This window comes from Trichomonas vaginalis, chromosome II (assembly GCF_026262505.1).
Source record: "Trichomonas vaginalis G3 chromosome II, whole genome shotgun sequence".
NCBI lineage: Eukaryota > Parabasalia > Trichomonadida > Trichomonadidae > Trichomonas > Trichomonas vaginalis.
Window position 1 is genome coordinate 2511977 of NC_067204.1, and position 15656 is coordinate 2527632.

The window sequence follows — 15656 nt, forward strand, 5'->3', positions numbered from 1 at the left end:
ATGACCAAATTTCATGAGTTTTCCCGAAATAAAAAATAAAGTTAGTTTTATTTTTATTTATTTTTTTATTTTGTATGTAAGAACATATATGACAAACATTGAGTTTGAAACAGTTAGAAAGATAGACAATGACACCAAAGTGGTTAGAATAGGTGATTTAAACGTAAGATACTCAAAGAAATACAACAAATATTCTTTGTCAGACATTATATCTCCATCTGGAAAGAAAGCAAAGGACTGGGTTGGAATTGCTTCTACTCAGAAAATTTTGACAAGAAATCCTGAGCTTATGATATCGGTAAAATTCTATGGAACAAGAGCATATCTTATAGACAAAAGTCTTATACCAATAGTTTTGTTATGGTTAGACCTAGTTGTTGGATATAACTTCATAACATATGGTTCATTCGATACGGAACGTTGCAGTGAAGGCTTACTTTACATCGTTCAGAAACCGAAGGACTTCAATACAAAAAGATATAAGATAGGAAGGACATATAATATAACTCTAAGATATGACAGTACAGTCAATAGAGTCAAGGTTGTGTTAGTTAATGATATGAGAGCTGCAGAAACAGAACTACTTGAAAAGTTTGAGAAAATGTATGGTGCTCCCATAAAAGGTAAAGAAACGTTTGAAGTAGATGAGATAGATAAAGCTATAAAATTATTTGACGAAGTTGCTGAAAAATACATGTAAAGCGTTTATTTTTGGTCTTTTGTGAAAGTCAGAAAATAAAGTTAGTGTCATTTTATTTTATATTTTTTTGTATGTAAGATATGATTTCAGGGATTTTTTTGACGAAGTGTCAATGTTCACTTCGTCAAAAAATAACAGTTATCTAATAAAAAAGTGTCATTTTATTTTTTTATTTTGTATGTAAGATATGATTTCAGGGATTTTTTTGACGAAGTGTCAATGTTCACTTCGTCAAAAAATAACAGTTATCTAATGAAAAAGTGTCATTTTATTTTTTTATTTTGTATGTAAGATATGATTTCAGGGATTTTTTTGACGAAGTGTCAATGTTCACTTCGTGTCATAATGTAAAAATAACGTTTACCATGTAAAACGCTTGTGAAAAAAAGAGGTTAGAAAGGAGGTTAGATCTAACATTCTAACATAAACATTATTTTTGCTGAATTCAGCACAAAAATCTGAGTAAAATGGCATAAGATTGCTACCCTCGGAGAACCGAGGGTAGAGATTCCGTACGAAAACAGTGAAGAACAGCGAGTAGGTAAAAAACCTTAGTCGCCAAAACTCTATGAAAACAGTGAAATTTCTCTAGACCGACTTTTTTCGGTCTTGCATAAAACACATGAAAATCATGAATTTCCTTAAGATAGAAAAAATAAAGTTAGTTTTATTTTTATTTATTTTTTTATTTTGTATGTAAAGACAGATATGTCAACAACAGAGAACACAACAACTGCTATCGTTCATGAAGCCATAAATGAAGAATATGAGTGGGTTCAGTATAACAAACAACTCCGTCTCATTCGTTCGGTCAAAGACGATATGTACCAGATGCAAAGTATTTTGACAGCATGTTTTGCTCCAGATACCAAACATACAGACGATTGGTTCAAAAACCAAAGCACACAAGAACTTTTGAGCGAAGCACAGCGAGACCGACTTTTTTCGGGGTCGCCTAAAACTCATGAAAATCGTAAAAATTTGCCAAATGGTTTGAGAGGTTGGTATGTACATAGACTTCTTGTAAATGCTGTTGCAATGTGGGCTTCGCCTCGTTATGCTTGGTATATTTACAGACTTCTTGACGAAATTCATAGACAAGAACGTGAAGAGATGGAAAAGAAACTTCAAGCAAAAGATGAAGTCATTGAAGCAAAAGACAAAAGCATTCAGAAAAGAATACCACGTTCGGTACCAAAAGGAAAGGAAAAGAACTATAAGTAGTGGGGCTTGGAGAAAGAAGAAGACAGAGATATGGTTATGTTGCATTTAGTCAGAAGAAACAACAAAAGCTTTTACGACCTTGCTAAGATTTACAAATCTGACAGAAATTGGTTCTATCGCGAAAACTTACCGATTTCAATGACTCCAAATGAAGATGTGAAACAAATAGTTCAAGATACGTTACCTCAAACACACTATGATATGAAAGGTTGTACAATACTTACCTTCAAAGAAGACTTACCGCTACTGAAGGAAAAAATAACAGAGTATTTTGACAACTTCAAACAAGTAGGGTAGATGAACCATTTATTTTTCAAGCTTGACTTTTTACAATTTGAACTTTGTTTGCGTAGATATGAATTCTGAAAGAAGTATGAGGGTCTTGTATGACTTTGTACTTCTCCCATAGTTCATGTCTGTCAAACTTACCTGCCATGGACTCTTTCATAAGTTCCATGAAATCGTCTTCGGACAATCCGGGGAAAAGTATAATGTCAGTCAGTATTCTTTTAACATCCTTACTTAAACTCTTTGCTGTCTGTACACATATTACGACTGAGATGTTAAAGTGTCTGAGCTTCTTAAGAATTCGACACATATCTTGTTCTCTATTCTTAAGCAAAGGATGAGAAGCAAAGTCATCTAAGATAAGAAGACACCTATGAGGGTATGTCTTCCAATCGTAAGATTGCAATTTCTTCGAAATGTATTCTATCTCTTTCTGTTTGTTTCTGAAGTGTTTCTTCTCTAATATTCTCTGCATTTCCTCATTAGGGTCTTTAAACTTAGAATTTATATACTCATTTATAGCATTATACTTCAAAACTCTTCTTTGGTACTTCTTTATCCAATCTAACAACTCAGTATCCTTTATACATACTAACTTAGACTTCTTTATAATATCTTTGAACGAATTGACGGTTTGGTCAAATTGACCAGAAGTACTACAAATAACAACTAACTCATAGAATGGGTTCTTCTCATCTAGTTCTTGTTGTTGTGCAGCCATTTTAAGATAAGTGAAAGTCTTACCCGACCCAGGTGGTGCAATTAGACCTGTTATACCATTCTGAGCAAATAAGAACTTGTCATGTATAGGCTTTATCTGAGCATTTTCTAACTTCCTCTTGTTCTTGTTTAAAACATTCTCAAATTTTTTGTCAATGTCAGCAAACTTTTTTTCTAACATATTTTTAGAAAAATTAAAATTTTTATCTTTTAGAAAATGTCTAGCGATTTCGCTATCTATATTCGAGACAAACTTTTTGACAGCAAAACATCTGTCGACCATAAAATCTTACATAGTGTAAACAAGAAAGGTGAATTTGTTCTAAAGTTCTGTTTCTGGGAATATGACAAGAACCATAAAACATTAAGCAGAGCAGTCTTAAAATTTGTCAATGACAGACTTGTTGACAGAGATGACGCCGATTGGAAAGATGAAGTCCAACAAAAGTTCTTAGAATGCAAAGAAGACACATGCACTGTTCTTGAAGATGAAATAGAAAACAGAATAGAAGAGCTATTAAAGGACAAAGAACTTTTACATAAATATAGTTGCGCCAAATTTGACGTCTCACCACCAGAAAAGAAGAAGAAAGAAAAGAAAGAAAAGAAAGTAGAAGAAGAGAAGAAAGAACCTGAACCAGTTCCAGAGAAAAAGAAATTTGACATGTAAAAATAAAATTTTATTTTTAGAACATTTCTGGGTCAATGTCAATGTTCTCTTCCTCTTTAGGAGCAAACACTGGCTTAGACTCTAAAATCTTTTTACCCAATTTACCTTGAACTTCAACTATCTTAGACTCATAATATTCATAGTCGTCTGCTTTCTTTGGTTCATAAGGTATAACAAGTTTGTATGCTTTGCCTTCTTTAAGGTTTGAAAACCTTCTGTCAAAACTTTCTTTGACTGCTAACAAACCTTCTATGTCTAAGTCTTCAAATTTCGCACCATTTTTAGTCACAATAGCAAACTTAACTGGTTCGATGTTCCAAACTTTGCTGAATGAAGACTTTTCAAAATGGTAGAAGTAAACATTCAAATATGTGAATGGGTCTAGTTCTTCTTTAAGTCCTGACATGTACTTATTTACTGAGATGAATTTTACCATCTTTTCTATCGGATAAAAAAATATTTTTTTTAAAATTTACTCATAAAAATTTTTCTTTGTATATACACCATTCTGTACGTCTAAAAGACTTTTGACATTTGCCAAGAATGTTCGTTTAGACGCTGTCATATAACCATATTCTTGACAATATTGTTTATACGAATCGTACAATGACCTTTCATCTAAACACTCAAAGTCAGTTTCATCTATGAACAGTTCATATACACTCTTGTTTGCTTCTAACAATGTTTGTCTCTCTTCGGTATGTGGAATTTGTCTTGGATTGAACTTAGAAATATCTAATGTCATAAAATATGAGAACAAGTGGTTGTAAAAGTCAGATGTCAAAGTTTCTGCTAAGTCGTCAAAATATTCTGTATCTTGCATATGAGAATCTGACGTTCTGACAACTACATATCTTCTGTCAGAACTTTCTAACTTCATCGGAACAGCATTGTTTGAAACCATAATGAAGTTTGCAACATTTTCACAAACTCTTTGGTCTTTATATTTTCTTTCAACAACTCCAACTTTGTCTGTTATAAGACTCTTCAAAGCATCTGAGTTCAAAACTTTTGTTGTATCTATACTTTGAAGTTCGTTACATACTATAAGTTTCATATTCTCTATTGAGGAGTTAAACTTGCCGCAGATGTTTTCTAAGTTTGTCATATTCGGATTCGAATAGCCCTCTAACAGTTTGCACAAGATATCTGTAAAGAATGTGTTCTTACCTGTTCCTTGTTTTCCAATTATAATGAGAGCAGTTTCATTTTTAGCACTTGGATGTTGTAAGATGTTTGCAAACCAACATAAGATATACTCATAGACTCTTTCGTTTCCATTACATATAATTTCTTTGACATGGTCTAACCAAGCTTCTATAATATTTTCTTTCCATTCTACTTGTTCATATTTATATCCAGTGAAGATAGAATAGAAGTTTGGAGAAGGTGTATAAAACTTTATACCACGAACTGAAAAATCTTCAAGTTTTGACAATAAGATATCCCAAGCATCTAACATCTTCATGCCAACTTGTACGACTTTTATTTTCTTAAGTTTCTGTCTACATTCTTGTTCTGAAACTATTGTTGCTTTAGGTTTGTTAAAGACTACATCCCATTCTTTCATAACATAACATTCTGGGGCAGAGTCGACATAAATGACTAAACGTTTCAAATTCTCGACTGCTTTGTTATAGTCTCTAAATGGACACATATTTCTGAATGCTTGGAAGTCATAAAAATCTGAAACATCTATTCTGTACATTTTTATAAAAATAAAAAAAATATTTTTTTTATTCTTGACTTTGTTGTTGCATTTGTTGCATTTGTTGCATTTGTTGTTCTTGAGCTATTTGTTGTTGAAGTTGTTCTTGTAATACAATACTTTCACCAGTTGCATCTTCCAATTCGAAACTTTCTGCCGTCATTGACAAATACATAGGACATAAAAGTTTTACAGGAACAAAGTTTGCGTCAACTAATGTCAACGTTATACTTGCCAAAGTGTTTGAGTTCACTAAGGTTGAAAATTCTGCATTCGAATGAACAATAGGCAAACCAGCAGAGAAAGTATTGTTTATACGCATAAGTATTTTTTGGTCATAATAGTTTCTGTCGACATTCGAATAACACTTTGAACCTAAGTTTGAAACAATATATAAGATTGGTGTGCTTAATGTCAATGGAATAGACATTCCTTGTATGACACCTTTTCCTGTTATAGGAAACTGTTGGTAGTAAAAACCAGAAATAAGTTTTGTATTATAGCTCATATCGTTTATAGTAAACTCAGTCGGACATCCAAACATAATGAAACCTGCTCTAGTTGCAGCACATGTTACACCCGTCCTTAAAGTATTAAATAAGTCAACAAAACCTGTTGGTGGTATATCTGAGTAAGTATCTTCAAAGGAGTATTTTTACCATTCACAACAATAAAGTCTTCTGGTGTCAAAAGAGCAAAACAGGCTTTAGTCGTCATTGTGTTTAAGGTTAGTTTACAATATCGTCCTTGAGGACTTTGTAAGTTTGTTGTTATAGAATTATATGACTCAGGGTTTTTAGTCGTAATAGTATAAACCATTATATCTTCTGCCATTTATATATATTTAAAAGTTTTTCTGAAAGTGGAGAAGAACTTCATCTAAACTTTCACATGGCGTTTCTTGAAGTTCTCTGTCTAAGAAGTTCAAATATTTTGTAAAGAATAGAACTTTCCTTTGTCTACACGAACAAACAAAACAGGGTCTTTCATATCGTTCAAAAGTGTGTAAAGTCCTTTACATGAAATAAAGTCTATATTATTTTTCTTCAAACATCTTTCAAGAAGTTTTGACATTTTTACTTAGCAAATAAATTTTAATGAAATGTTGTGGTCGTCAAATATTTTTATAACGTCTGGGAAACTATACTTTAAGTTCAACGTTTCACCTCCTTTCATAACGTATATCTTGTCAATGACATTATATGAAACACCACAGCAACTAATGTCGGGTTCTATTTCTTTGATGTTTATATCGTCTGCCTCTGTCAAAAGTTTCAATAGTTCTTTCAAAACTTCATGAGGTGCAATGACATATGAGTTCACTTTTACAGGGTTGTGTTCGACCAAGTTTAACATTATACTTAAAGCTTGACAAATCTTCTCCTGAGTTTGAAGTTTGTCTTTCAGTTGTTGGTAGTCGTTTCGAATATCTGCAACAGAACTTAAGTCTCTGCTAACTTCAGGATATGTTGGTTGTTCTTTTACAGGAACAATTGTTATACCATCTTCGTCTTCGTATGGTTTCCCCACTTCAACATCTCTGTCTTTGACATTGACAATAACACTTTGACTGTTTGTTTGAGTTGGTGAATTTAACTTCACATCTGCCACCGCCATTAAACCTTTTGAAACACTCACGCTTCTATTTTTCGGAAATGACATTTTACTTAGAATAAAAAGATGGACGTATTCGAGTATCTCTTCGAATTGAAGCAGAACAAAGTTTACACACACAAACAATACAAATACATTGACAGAATAGTTCTTTATACAAACAATGGTAAATGTTATAGAATAGCATATTTGCTGAACCTAAATATTTCCATAAAGCAAAGAAAGTTGGTATAACTGAAATGGTGAAAGTTCTTGAAGCAGACAAAAATATAACTTCAAAACTTACAGATATTTCTAAAGGTAAGTTTATCTTACAATATTATGTCAAAACTGGCGTACTGTCAATATTTGACGGAGAGAGAAGTCAGTTCAAGAACAACTTACTGACCTGCTGCCAAAATCTGCTCGATGGAAGCTGTCGTTATGCCAATCTGAGGAGCCCCAGCAGGTTTCATCGAACGAATCTTCAAAAGAGCATCTTCCGTGAAAAGTGCTATTGGTTTTGTAAACTTCTTTGCTCTCAGTTCATCTGGACCGTCTCTGTCACCAGTATATTGTATTTGTACAGTACCAACAGTTGAAATACCACCCATAAAGTCTTCTGAGTCAGCAAATGGAATGCCAAGCCAAAAGTTTGAACGGTCTCCATTTGTATATTGAGTTTTTTGACCTCCTGTATGAGTCCATACTTTCACATATGGCATAATAGAACTTTGCATTTCAGGGTTAATGGTTGTTGTGAAGTTGTTGTTAAAGTTCATAGCATCTAATGTCAAGTTGTATGACCTCATCCTCAACTGTAGAATATTCTTCTCTTGGATAATATTTGCCATCTATGTTTATATGATATTTAATACCGGGGTTGTAGAAACAAGAATAGTCATTTATAGTTCGTCTGAACAGTACAAACATAGTATCTGCATGTTTCATTGCAGTTGTTAAAGCAATATCTGTTCTTGCACCTGGGTCAGCACTTTGGTTTCCAACTTCACCTGCAAAGTCTTTGACAGATATTTGGTGTATAGGAACATAAGTGGAACTGCAATATATTTGGCAGCTAAAGCATTTGAAATATCTGGGTCCAACATATAGACTGCAAGTCTGCTTTCTATTCTCTTGCATTCAAACTTTTCGCATGTAAACTTAACTGGGTCCCAAGCAGTTCCAGCAGCATTGAAATAATAGTTTACTTCATTGTTGAAGTTTGAGAAACCAAAGTCTAAGTCAACTTTGTCTTTGCAAAAGTCACAGAACTTGGCTCCACCAGTTCCAGCTACAGTAATGCTGAATGGGTCTTGTGTTGGTGCAATGACTAAGTTATTTTTGCTTGGAGTAAGTTCAATAGAAATTTTCCTGCCCAGTTTGGCAAGTATCTTAAAAACCTGAAGATGAGGAAAGATGACAAAGGAACTCTAAGTTTCAGTTTTACTTTAGTGGCAGCAGTTCCATCTGAACCAGAAAGGTTAACATAAACCTGGAACGTTAGGGTCAAGTCTTCTTATTTTCTCAATATTTGCATACTGGTCTGTTTGTTCTCTAGCTTGTGGTTGTACTGAGTTTCTCAAAGCGAACCATTCATAGTTTGCCCATGTTACTGTTTGAACTAAGTCAGAGTTAGAATATATCTTATATCCCATGAAAACTTCTGGAGCATATTGGTATCCGACATAGAAAATTCCATTGCAACCTTTCTTGTCAGACAACTTGGCAGAAGGTTTTATTTCAATGTCTTGTTCCACGTATAAGAATGAGTTGTCAATAGAAATAATATGAAACCTGTCGCAAGCAATATCTACTGTTGTTGAAGAACCTTCTCCAAACTCACCTACGTTTCCATAAGAAACAGCAGTTGTATATTCGTAAGTTCCAGGAACTATTTCTGACCTTCTAATGGCATTGTCGCATTCGTTATACCATTCGGAAACATTTCCGTTCATGGCATCCAAAACTGTTGGCGTTATATTCTGAGCGGCGTACATTTCATATGGGTAAAAATATAGAATAGTTGGATTTATTTGTCATAATAGAACCCACTCGACCAAGCTTTACTTTCTTCCTGACTGAGTTTTTAACTCTTCTTTTTCCTTCATTGCCACTACTTTCACTAGATGAAGTTACTTCTTCACTACTTTCACTTTGTTCTACTCTTCTTCTTTGGTGTCGCTTTTGGTAACTTGCCCTCTGCTTTAAGTTGTTGCATCTTTGCCTCATGTTCACCTAGTATGTTGTAAATTTCCCATGTCCTTTTTGCCTTTGGGCTCTGGTCGCCCATCTCAGGTAACCTATATCCTAGAAAGATTTTGTCATAGTTTGTATTTGAGTCTTCGCGTATTGTTTGCATGACTCTTTCCTGAGTTTCCGGTTCAAGCTCTTCAAACAGAGCTTGTCCATATGGAATAAGCTCGTTTCCAAATATATGTTTTTGTAGCCATTCTGGTTTTCTTTCCATGTTACCAATAATATCTTTTGTGAATGGGAAAGCTTTTACCCAACGTTTCAGGCTTGCGTCATTTATTTCTGTAGTTGGTTTTATTTTGTCAAGGAACATGTTTTTCAATACTAACATTTCATTTGGTACTGTCCATTTGAGTTTTCTTAAATATTCATCCCTTCTCAGTTCATTGTCTGCAAAGTAAGTTTTTATGACATTTTGTAAACTTTCGTTTGCAAGGTCATGTACAATAGGTTCTCTTCCTTCTCTCTCCCTAACTTTCTTTCTAAACTCTTCACCAAATATACCATCTTTATGGTTCTGTGTAGTTCTTTGAGATAAATGTTCTAGAACGTCAGGTGTTATATTTCCATCAGCCATGTTCATTTCATACTGGTTCAAAATATCTGCATCTTTCATATCTTTCAATGGCATTAAAGCCGCGCTGAAAATACCAGCTATATCTGGTTCACCATTCACTTCCATTGCGTCTACAACTTCTTGGAATTGTGGTTGTAAGTTTATGAACCACCTATCCGGATTAGCTTTATGACCCCATCTCATTGTAGTTCCATAGTCTGCAGAAACAAAAGTAGGTTTGTTTCCATATTGGTTAGGTTCTGAATGAACTTTAAACAATGTTTCATTTCTATATGTTTTGGTGAAATTTAACCTTTTATTTTCACCGAGTTCAGCAAAAGATTGAACGTTATATGGTCGTAAGTAAAAAGGATTGTTGTATTTGCGTACATTTTCTTTCAGTTCTTCCATTCTATGCTGAATATTTTCATCTGATGTTGGAGTCTTTTGTATGTCGGCGAACATTTTTCGATATTCTTCTACTATGTCAGCTGAATTTTTCTTAGACTCTTGGAAAGATTCCATATTCTCCGCATACTCTTGTTGAGGGCCAAGATTTTTCGGCTGTTCCAAATCTTCATCTAGTTCTGTGAAGTTAGTTTCCAAAGGAGGGATTTGTTCGTTTCCTTCAGGCTCTTCTAGCTGTTGTTGCTGAACTATTTCTTCCATGTCTGGTTGTATCTGAACTTCTTCCTGTGGAGTTTCTTGTACCTCATCTGCTGGCATTTCATATATTCCGAGACCGTTTTTAACAAGTTCCCTATTTAAGCCATCCGCATTCATAACCCTTTCTTCTTTCGTTCCGTCTCTATTTTTTACGCGTTTCATGAAGATAGTTGAATTATCATTTATCTCTGACACCAAATATCTCGGAGTAAATTCATTCATGTCATTTGGATGATATGCTATTAAATCATATCCCTTAGCGAGCTTGTATTTTCCAGGTTTGAAATTATATCCCATTTGGTGCTGAACCATAAAGCTAAATAGGTTCGGGTCAGTATTTCCTTCCTTGAACTTTCTAATAGCTTCTTTATATCTGTCACTAAAGTCAAGAGTATCTGGTAACCATAATTTTCCTTAAGCATTTTTAAGAATTCTTGGTTTCCTTGTTCTCTACTTCTTTTATGTCCTTGCTCTGTTTGTGGTGCAGTGTTTTGAACTGTTGGTTGTGGTGCAGTGTTTTGAACTGTTGGTTGTGGTGCAGTGTTTTGAACTGTTGGTTGTGGTGCAGTGTTTTGAACTGTTGGTTGTTGTGTTGGTTGTTGTGTTGGTTTTGGTGCATGCCTGTGTCTGTGTCCATGTGACGATGTAAATGTTTTAGGTAGTCCTGGTGCAGGTGCTTCTCTTGGAGGGTTTGGTGGTATATAAGTTCCACCAGCTGGCACATATGTTCCATCTGCAGCATAATGTCCTACCTGACTTTTCGTTCTTAAGAAAGCATTTACTAGGTCTGTTTTGGTCTGTTGTAACTCTTTTTCTTGACTTTTCACAACAGTTGCTCTAACGGCGTCATAGGCACTTTGAACTGCCTGTCTCGTTGCTGCATCTGTTATTTTCGTCATATTTTGTGCTACTTCTCTTAACTCGTTGTCGAAACCTTCAGACTTCAGTTTCTTTCCAGATGAGAAGTCGTTCACTAGTTTCACCTTACTATGAAGAGCTTCGAAGGCATTCTTAAAGTCAGCATTCATTAAAGCTTCATTTGAACTGTCTTCATCCGCTTGTATTTTTGTCCTTATTGACCCTATAAGTTGGGCTGCTTTAGCGTTGGCTTGGGCATCTAACCAGTCATTATTAGCTTTTATATATTCTGCGCTTTTCATTGCCTTTTGCATGGCTGCGTCGTTATTTTTACTTTCTTGTGCTAAGTTTTCATACTGTACGGTTTGGTTTTGCAACTGTAAAAGTTTTTCTGCCTTTACATTTGCTTCAACTTCTTTTTTATACTCATCGCTATCCATATATGTCTTCAGGGCTTTTTGTTTTATTTCTTCATCTTTCAGTACTTTATATTGAGTAGTATGGTTTTTCAAATTTATAACATCTTGTTCCATTTTTGCTACTTCTGCTGCTTTTTCTGACACTTTTTTCGCATATTCCTCTGTACTTAGTTCTTTCAGTTGTTCTTCTTTCTTCTTTTTCTCTACGTTTAACTCATTGAGTTTCTTTGTGTGTCTGTCATATTCTAGTTTCTTTTCGTTTTCACTTATTTGTTTCTGTATGTCTATGTTTGACTTTTTGACATCTGTTATTTGATTTTTGAGTGAACTCAAATTCATTTGACTTTGAGGGTTATAAGCTGTTCCGTCTGCAGCTCCACCATAGCCTGCCATTTTCGCTAAAAGTGCCGCTCTTAAACCTCCACTCTGTGCACCAATAACTCGGTTTAAAAGCATAGGGTTGCTTGACATTTGTTGCAACATAGTGGGGTCATTCATAATTTGTTGTTGCAACTGTTGTTGTGGTGTCAGTTTTACTATTGGATGTTTCAATGCTCCCTTCCTCTTACGTATATTCTTACGTAGCTTACGTGGCATTTTAAGTGAAGTTAAAAAGCGGTTTTTGACAGATGTTTATATGACACTATTTGTTCAGCACAAAAAACTACTCGGTCAAAGTGTTGTCAGTTTTGTAAAATAACCGTCCTATCTCATTCTATAAGGGGGAAAGGCTTCTCAAAGTATACTTCCTTGGAACGCCCGTAACTTTTCCTGTAGCGACGATAGACCCTTACTTGTCCGGACAAAGTTATACTAAACATCTTCGGGGCTAGAGGGCACGAAGTGCCTGGAGGCCCCACTACCTTTTTTTTTCTTAGCTATTCAATCGACTTTTTTGTTCCTATGAATTGAGGCAAATTTAAAAAAGTGACAAAAATTTTTAATGACAGCATATACCTTATCAGGATTTTTAAATAGTAACCCAGACTTTGAAAGAGTCATACTGGATTTACATCAGATTTTCAGACAATTGGTCATGATATATCTAAATGATCCTAGAAGTTACTCGTATCATCCGGATTATATTCAGATCAACGATCTTAATGAAGTAATTGCACCCCTTCCACGTCTATCCAACCTTGAAAAGAACAAATGGGTAAGTTTACCGCATCTTTTAGATAGTTCTTTTGATAGAACTTATACGAGTATCCATGATTTTTCATTTTTATTGAAATGTTATCTACTAGACCCGATAAACCATGACAAAGAACTTGTAATTTCCAAATACAAAGAGACATTCGTTCCAAGGGGTTTCAAAGTTCTCGGATATGGAGCTCATAGTGTCGTTTTACATTCCGATGAATTCTTCTCTTCACACATATTTAAATTCTCAAAACTAGATCTTTCCGTGGAAAATAAGATCAAAGAAATACTGGGGATTCCAATTTATTATCCAAATTTGGCCGTGCCTAATAAATACTTTACCAGCAGCCCTTTGTATCGAAAAGGAACATTAACAGCCTATATACAAAACAATCCTAATCTCACAAACCTAGAATTACTCGAAAAATTTTATCAAATTTGTTTAGACGTACGAAACATTCACAACCACCACATTATACTAAGAGATCTAAAGCCAGACAACATTCTCCTCGACGAGTTTGATAAACCTCACTACGCAGATTTTGATGTTTCAGTGTTTGACACCGACAAAGCATATGATTTCACAATAACTAGGTTTTACACGGCTCCAGAAGTTGAGCAGAACCTTTTCAAATCGAAATACGTTGGTTACGGTGTTAAATCAGACATCTTTTCACTTGGATGCGTTCTCAACTACATGTTCAATCACAATTATCCATATTCTATATATACACCTCTTATTCCAAAAACAGTCATTTATCTGATTGATTTCATGAGAAATCCAAATCCAGATTCTCGACCAACTATAGATGAATTAATTTCATTGACCTTAGGAACTATGAAATATTATAGATCAAATCCTGTCAATGAAGGACACATTGGATTAATGAATTATGTACCTAGACCTGATGACAAAATAAATCCAAAGCAAAATAGTGATTATGGAGAAAATCGTTTCAAGAAACATGCGGACAATCGTAAAAATGCTCATAATCCAGAAAACAATCAAAATTCAAATAAACGACCCCCACCACAAAATATCAATCCATCACAAGATAGTTCAGATAGTGACACAGAGGATAATTCAGAAAGTGACAATTGTAATTTAACAAAAAGTGACACCAAGAAAACCACAAAAAGTGACACAAAGAAGATTACAAAAAGTGACATAAAGAAGATTATAAAAAGTAACATAAAGAAGATTATAAAAAGTAACATAAAGAAGATTACAAAAAGTGACACAAAGACAAGTTCAAATAACCTCAAACGTGGTTCTAATATTTCTCGTAAAAAAGATCCAAAATATCCAGGAACATTTAGACAGAAACAGATATTTTCGGATTCTCTTAATGAACTACTTTATTTATTGAATATGAGGAATAGTAATATAAGTTTGCCAGACGAAGAATTGATGCCCATGATATATAAAAATCTGATTAATGTTATCAATTATGATATATTTGATCCAGAACCAGAACAAAATTCTGACACTAATATCGATAATTTTATCAATATCTTAATGTTGTGCATGAAAATTCGGTTCACTTCACTTCTGACAAAAATGACAAGTTTACATGGCAAAAATATATAGGGTATTTTTTTTTAAAAGTAGTTATCTTTATATATAAAAATAAAACTTTTGATATATTTGAGTAAATGATTTATTAATTTATTTATTTATTTTTTTTAAATCAAATCATATAAATATATATAATATAATAGTGAAATAGAACAAGAGATAATTATTGATGATTAAATTGTAGACGAGGATAAAAGTTTAGATAAATTAATAAAATTAGTGTGGAATCAGACAAATTTCGGGTTGTTTGGGAAGGAATTGTTGGCTATGATGTACTGATTCATGATCAGTACATCATAGCCAACAATTCCTTATACAAAGTTCAAAAACTTGGTGCAATCAGAACTGATTGCACCCAAGTTTTTGAACTTTCTCGAGGGAATGAAAGGGTAAGAGGTATACATTATGAATATATACCTCTTACCCTTCCATTCCCTCTCTGACAGCGGGAAACTTTGTCTGAATGTTAAACTATTCAGACAAAGTTTCCCGCTGTTTGCGAAGGAATTGTTGGCTATGATGTACTGATTCATGATCAGTACATCATAGCCAACAATTCCTTATACAAAGTTCAAAAACTTGGGTGCAATCAGTTCTGATTGCACCCAAGTTTTTGAACTTTCTCGAGGGAATGAAAGGGTAAGAGGTATACATTATGAATATATACCTCTTACCCTTCCATTCCCTCTCTGACAGCGGGAAACTTTGTCTGAATGTTAAACTATTCAGACAAAGTTTCCCGCTGTTTGCGAAGGAATTGTTGGCTATAAAAAAAAAAAAAAAAAGGTAGTGGGGCTTCCAGGCACTTCGTGCCCTCTAGCCCCGAAGATGTTTAGTATAAATGAAGTTTTTATTCGGAAAATTGTTAGTCTTCTGGTGTGAATTCGGAGGACTCTTCTTCTTCCTCAATTGCTTCTGGGAAGAAGCCTTCTTCTGGGTCGAAAACATTATATAATGTGTCGCTTTTCACAAATTATATATGTTTTCATGTTTTGTCACTTTTCTGTCACTTTTCAGGAAAAAAACATTTTTATTATTATATATAAATGAATTTTACAAAACCTCCGTTACCGTTCTTTGGAAATAAGAGTAAATGTAAAGATATTATATTGAGAGAACTTAAGAAACTACCGAATGTCTAACATTTGTAGATTTGTTCGGTGGAAGTTTCTATATATCCCATTTGTGCCATACAATATTCCCAGACTCAAAGATTATATGCAATGACTTCGACAACTATATGGACCGTCTCAAACATATACCAGACACAAACAAT

General features: G+C 34.1%; 13 protein-coding genes across 13 annotated transcripts, besides 2 other annotated features; 4 read left to right on the plus strand and 9 right to left on the minus strand.

Moving 5' to 3' along the window:
* Window positions 1–9976: part of a mobile genetic element that runs on past the window's edge.
* On the plus strand, window positions 89–700 carry TVAGG3_0472570 (organellar and viral DNA polymerase type B; the record flags this gene model as incomplete). The annotated part of the gene is made up of 1 exon (XM_051235554.1): window positions 89–700. The coding sequence occupies one exon, from the start codon at window positions 89–91 to the stop codon at window positions 698–700; it is 612 nt and encodes a 203-aa protein (XP_051093378.1).
* Window positions 1409–1924, plus strand: TVAGG3_0472580 (KilA, N-terminal/APSES-type HTH, DNA-binding family; the record flags this gene model as incomplete). Its single annotated transcript, XM_051235555.1, has 1 exon — window positions 1409–1924. One exon carries the CDS (start codon window positions 1409–1411, stop codon window positions 1922–1924), a length of 516 nt encoding a protein of 171 aa, XP_051093379.1.
* On the minus strand, window positions 2649–3113 carry TVAGG3_0472590 (P-loop containing nucleoside triphosphate hydrolases family; the record flags this gene model as incomplete). Its single annotated transcript, XM_051235556.1, has 1 exon — window positions 2649–3113. A coding segment is annotated over one exon (465 nt), but the record flags the coding sequence as incomplete, so codon positions are not given.
* TVAGG3_0472600 (uncharacterized protein) lies at window positions 3150–3602 on the plus strand (the record flags this gene model as incomplete). Its single annotated transcript, XM_051235557.1, has 1 exon — window positions 3150–3602. The coding sequence occupies one exon, from the start codon at window positions 3150–3152 to the stop codon at window positions 3600–3602; it is 453 nt and encodes a 150-aa protein (XP_051093381.1).
* TVAGG3_0472610 (protein of unknown function, DUF4108 family) lies at window positions 3619–3927 on the minus strand (the record flags this gene model as incomplete). Its single annotated transcript, XM_051235558.1, has 1 exon — window positions 3619–3927. A coding segment is annotated over one exon (309 nt), but the record flags the coding sequence as incomplete, so codon positions are not given.
* On the minus strand, window positions 4075–4710 carry TVAGG3_0472620 (Poxvirus D5 protein-like family; the record flags this gene model as incomplete). The annotated part of the gene is made up of 1 exon (XM_051235559.1): window positions 4075–4710. The coding sequence occupies one exon, from the start codon at window positions 4708–4710 to the stop codon at window positions 4075–4077; it is 636 nt and encodes a 211-aa protein (XP_051093383.1).
* On the minus strand, window positions 4745–5310 carry TVAGG3_0472630 (uncharacterized protein; the record flags this gene model as incomplete). The annotated part of the gene is made up of 1 exon (XM_051235560.1): window positions 4745–5310. A coding segment is annotated over one exon (566 nt), but the record flags the coding sequence as incomplete, so codon positions are not given.
* On the minus strand, window positions 5339–5740 carry TVAGG3_0472640 (uncharacterized protein; the record flags this gene model as incomplete). The annotated part of the gene is made up of 1 exon (XM_051235561.1): window positions 5339–5740. One exon carries the CDS (start codon window positions 5738–5740, stop codon window positions 5339–5341), a length of 402 nt encoding a protein of 133 aa, XP_051093385.1.
* TVAGG3_0472650 (protein of unknown function, DUF4106 family) lies at window positions 6442–6927 on the minus strand (the record flags this gene model as incomplete). Its single annotated transcript, XM_051235562.1, has 1 exon — window positions 6442–6927. A coding segment is annotated over one exon (486 nt), but the record flags the coding sequence as incomplete, so codon positions are not given.
* Window positions 7305–7715, minus strand: TVAGG3_0472660 (protein of unknown function, DUF4106 family; the record flags this gene model as incomplete). The annotated part of the gene is made up of 1 exon (XM_051235563.1): window positions 7305–7715. The coding sequence occupies one exon, from the start codon at window positions 7713–7715 to the stop codon at window positions 7305–7307; it is 411 nt and encodes a 136-aa protein (XP_051093387.1).
* Window positions 8647–8903, minus strand: TVAGG3_0472670 (uncharacterized protein; the record flags this gene model as incomplete). Its single annotated transcript, XM_051235564.1, has 1 exon — window positions 8647–8903. A coding segment is annotated over one exon (257 nt), but the record flags the coding sequence as incomplete, so codon positions are not given.
* A 1641-nt stretch (window positions 9977–11617) lies between the features above and the next one.
* TVAGG3_0472680 (protein of unknown function, DUF4106 family) lies at window positions 11618–12255 on the minus strand (the record flags this gene model as incomplete). Its single annotated transcript, XM_051235565.1, has 1 exon — window positions 11618–12255. A coding segment is annotated over one exon (638 nt), but the record flags the coding sequence as incomplete, so codon positions are not given.
* Window positions 12256–12601: 346 nt separating this feature from the next.
* TVAGG3_0472690 (protein serine/threonine kinase protein) lies at window positions 12602–14473 on the plus strand (the record flags this gene model as incomplete). Its single annotated transcript, XM_001293795.1, has 1 exon — window positions 12602–14392. The coding sequence occupies one exon, from the start codon at window positions 12602–12604 to the stop codon at window positions 14390–14392; it is 1791 nt and encodes a 596-aa protein (XP_001293796.1).
* A 134-nt stretch (window positions 14474–14607) lies between these two features.
* Window positions 14608–15148: a mobile genetic element.
* Between the last annotated feature and the right edge of the window lie 508 nt (window positions 15149–15656).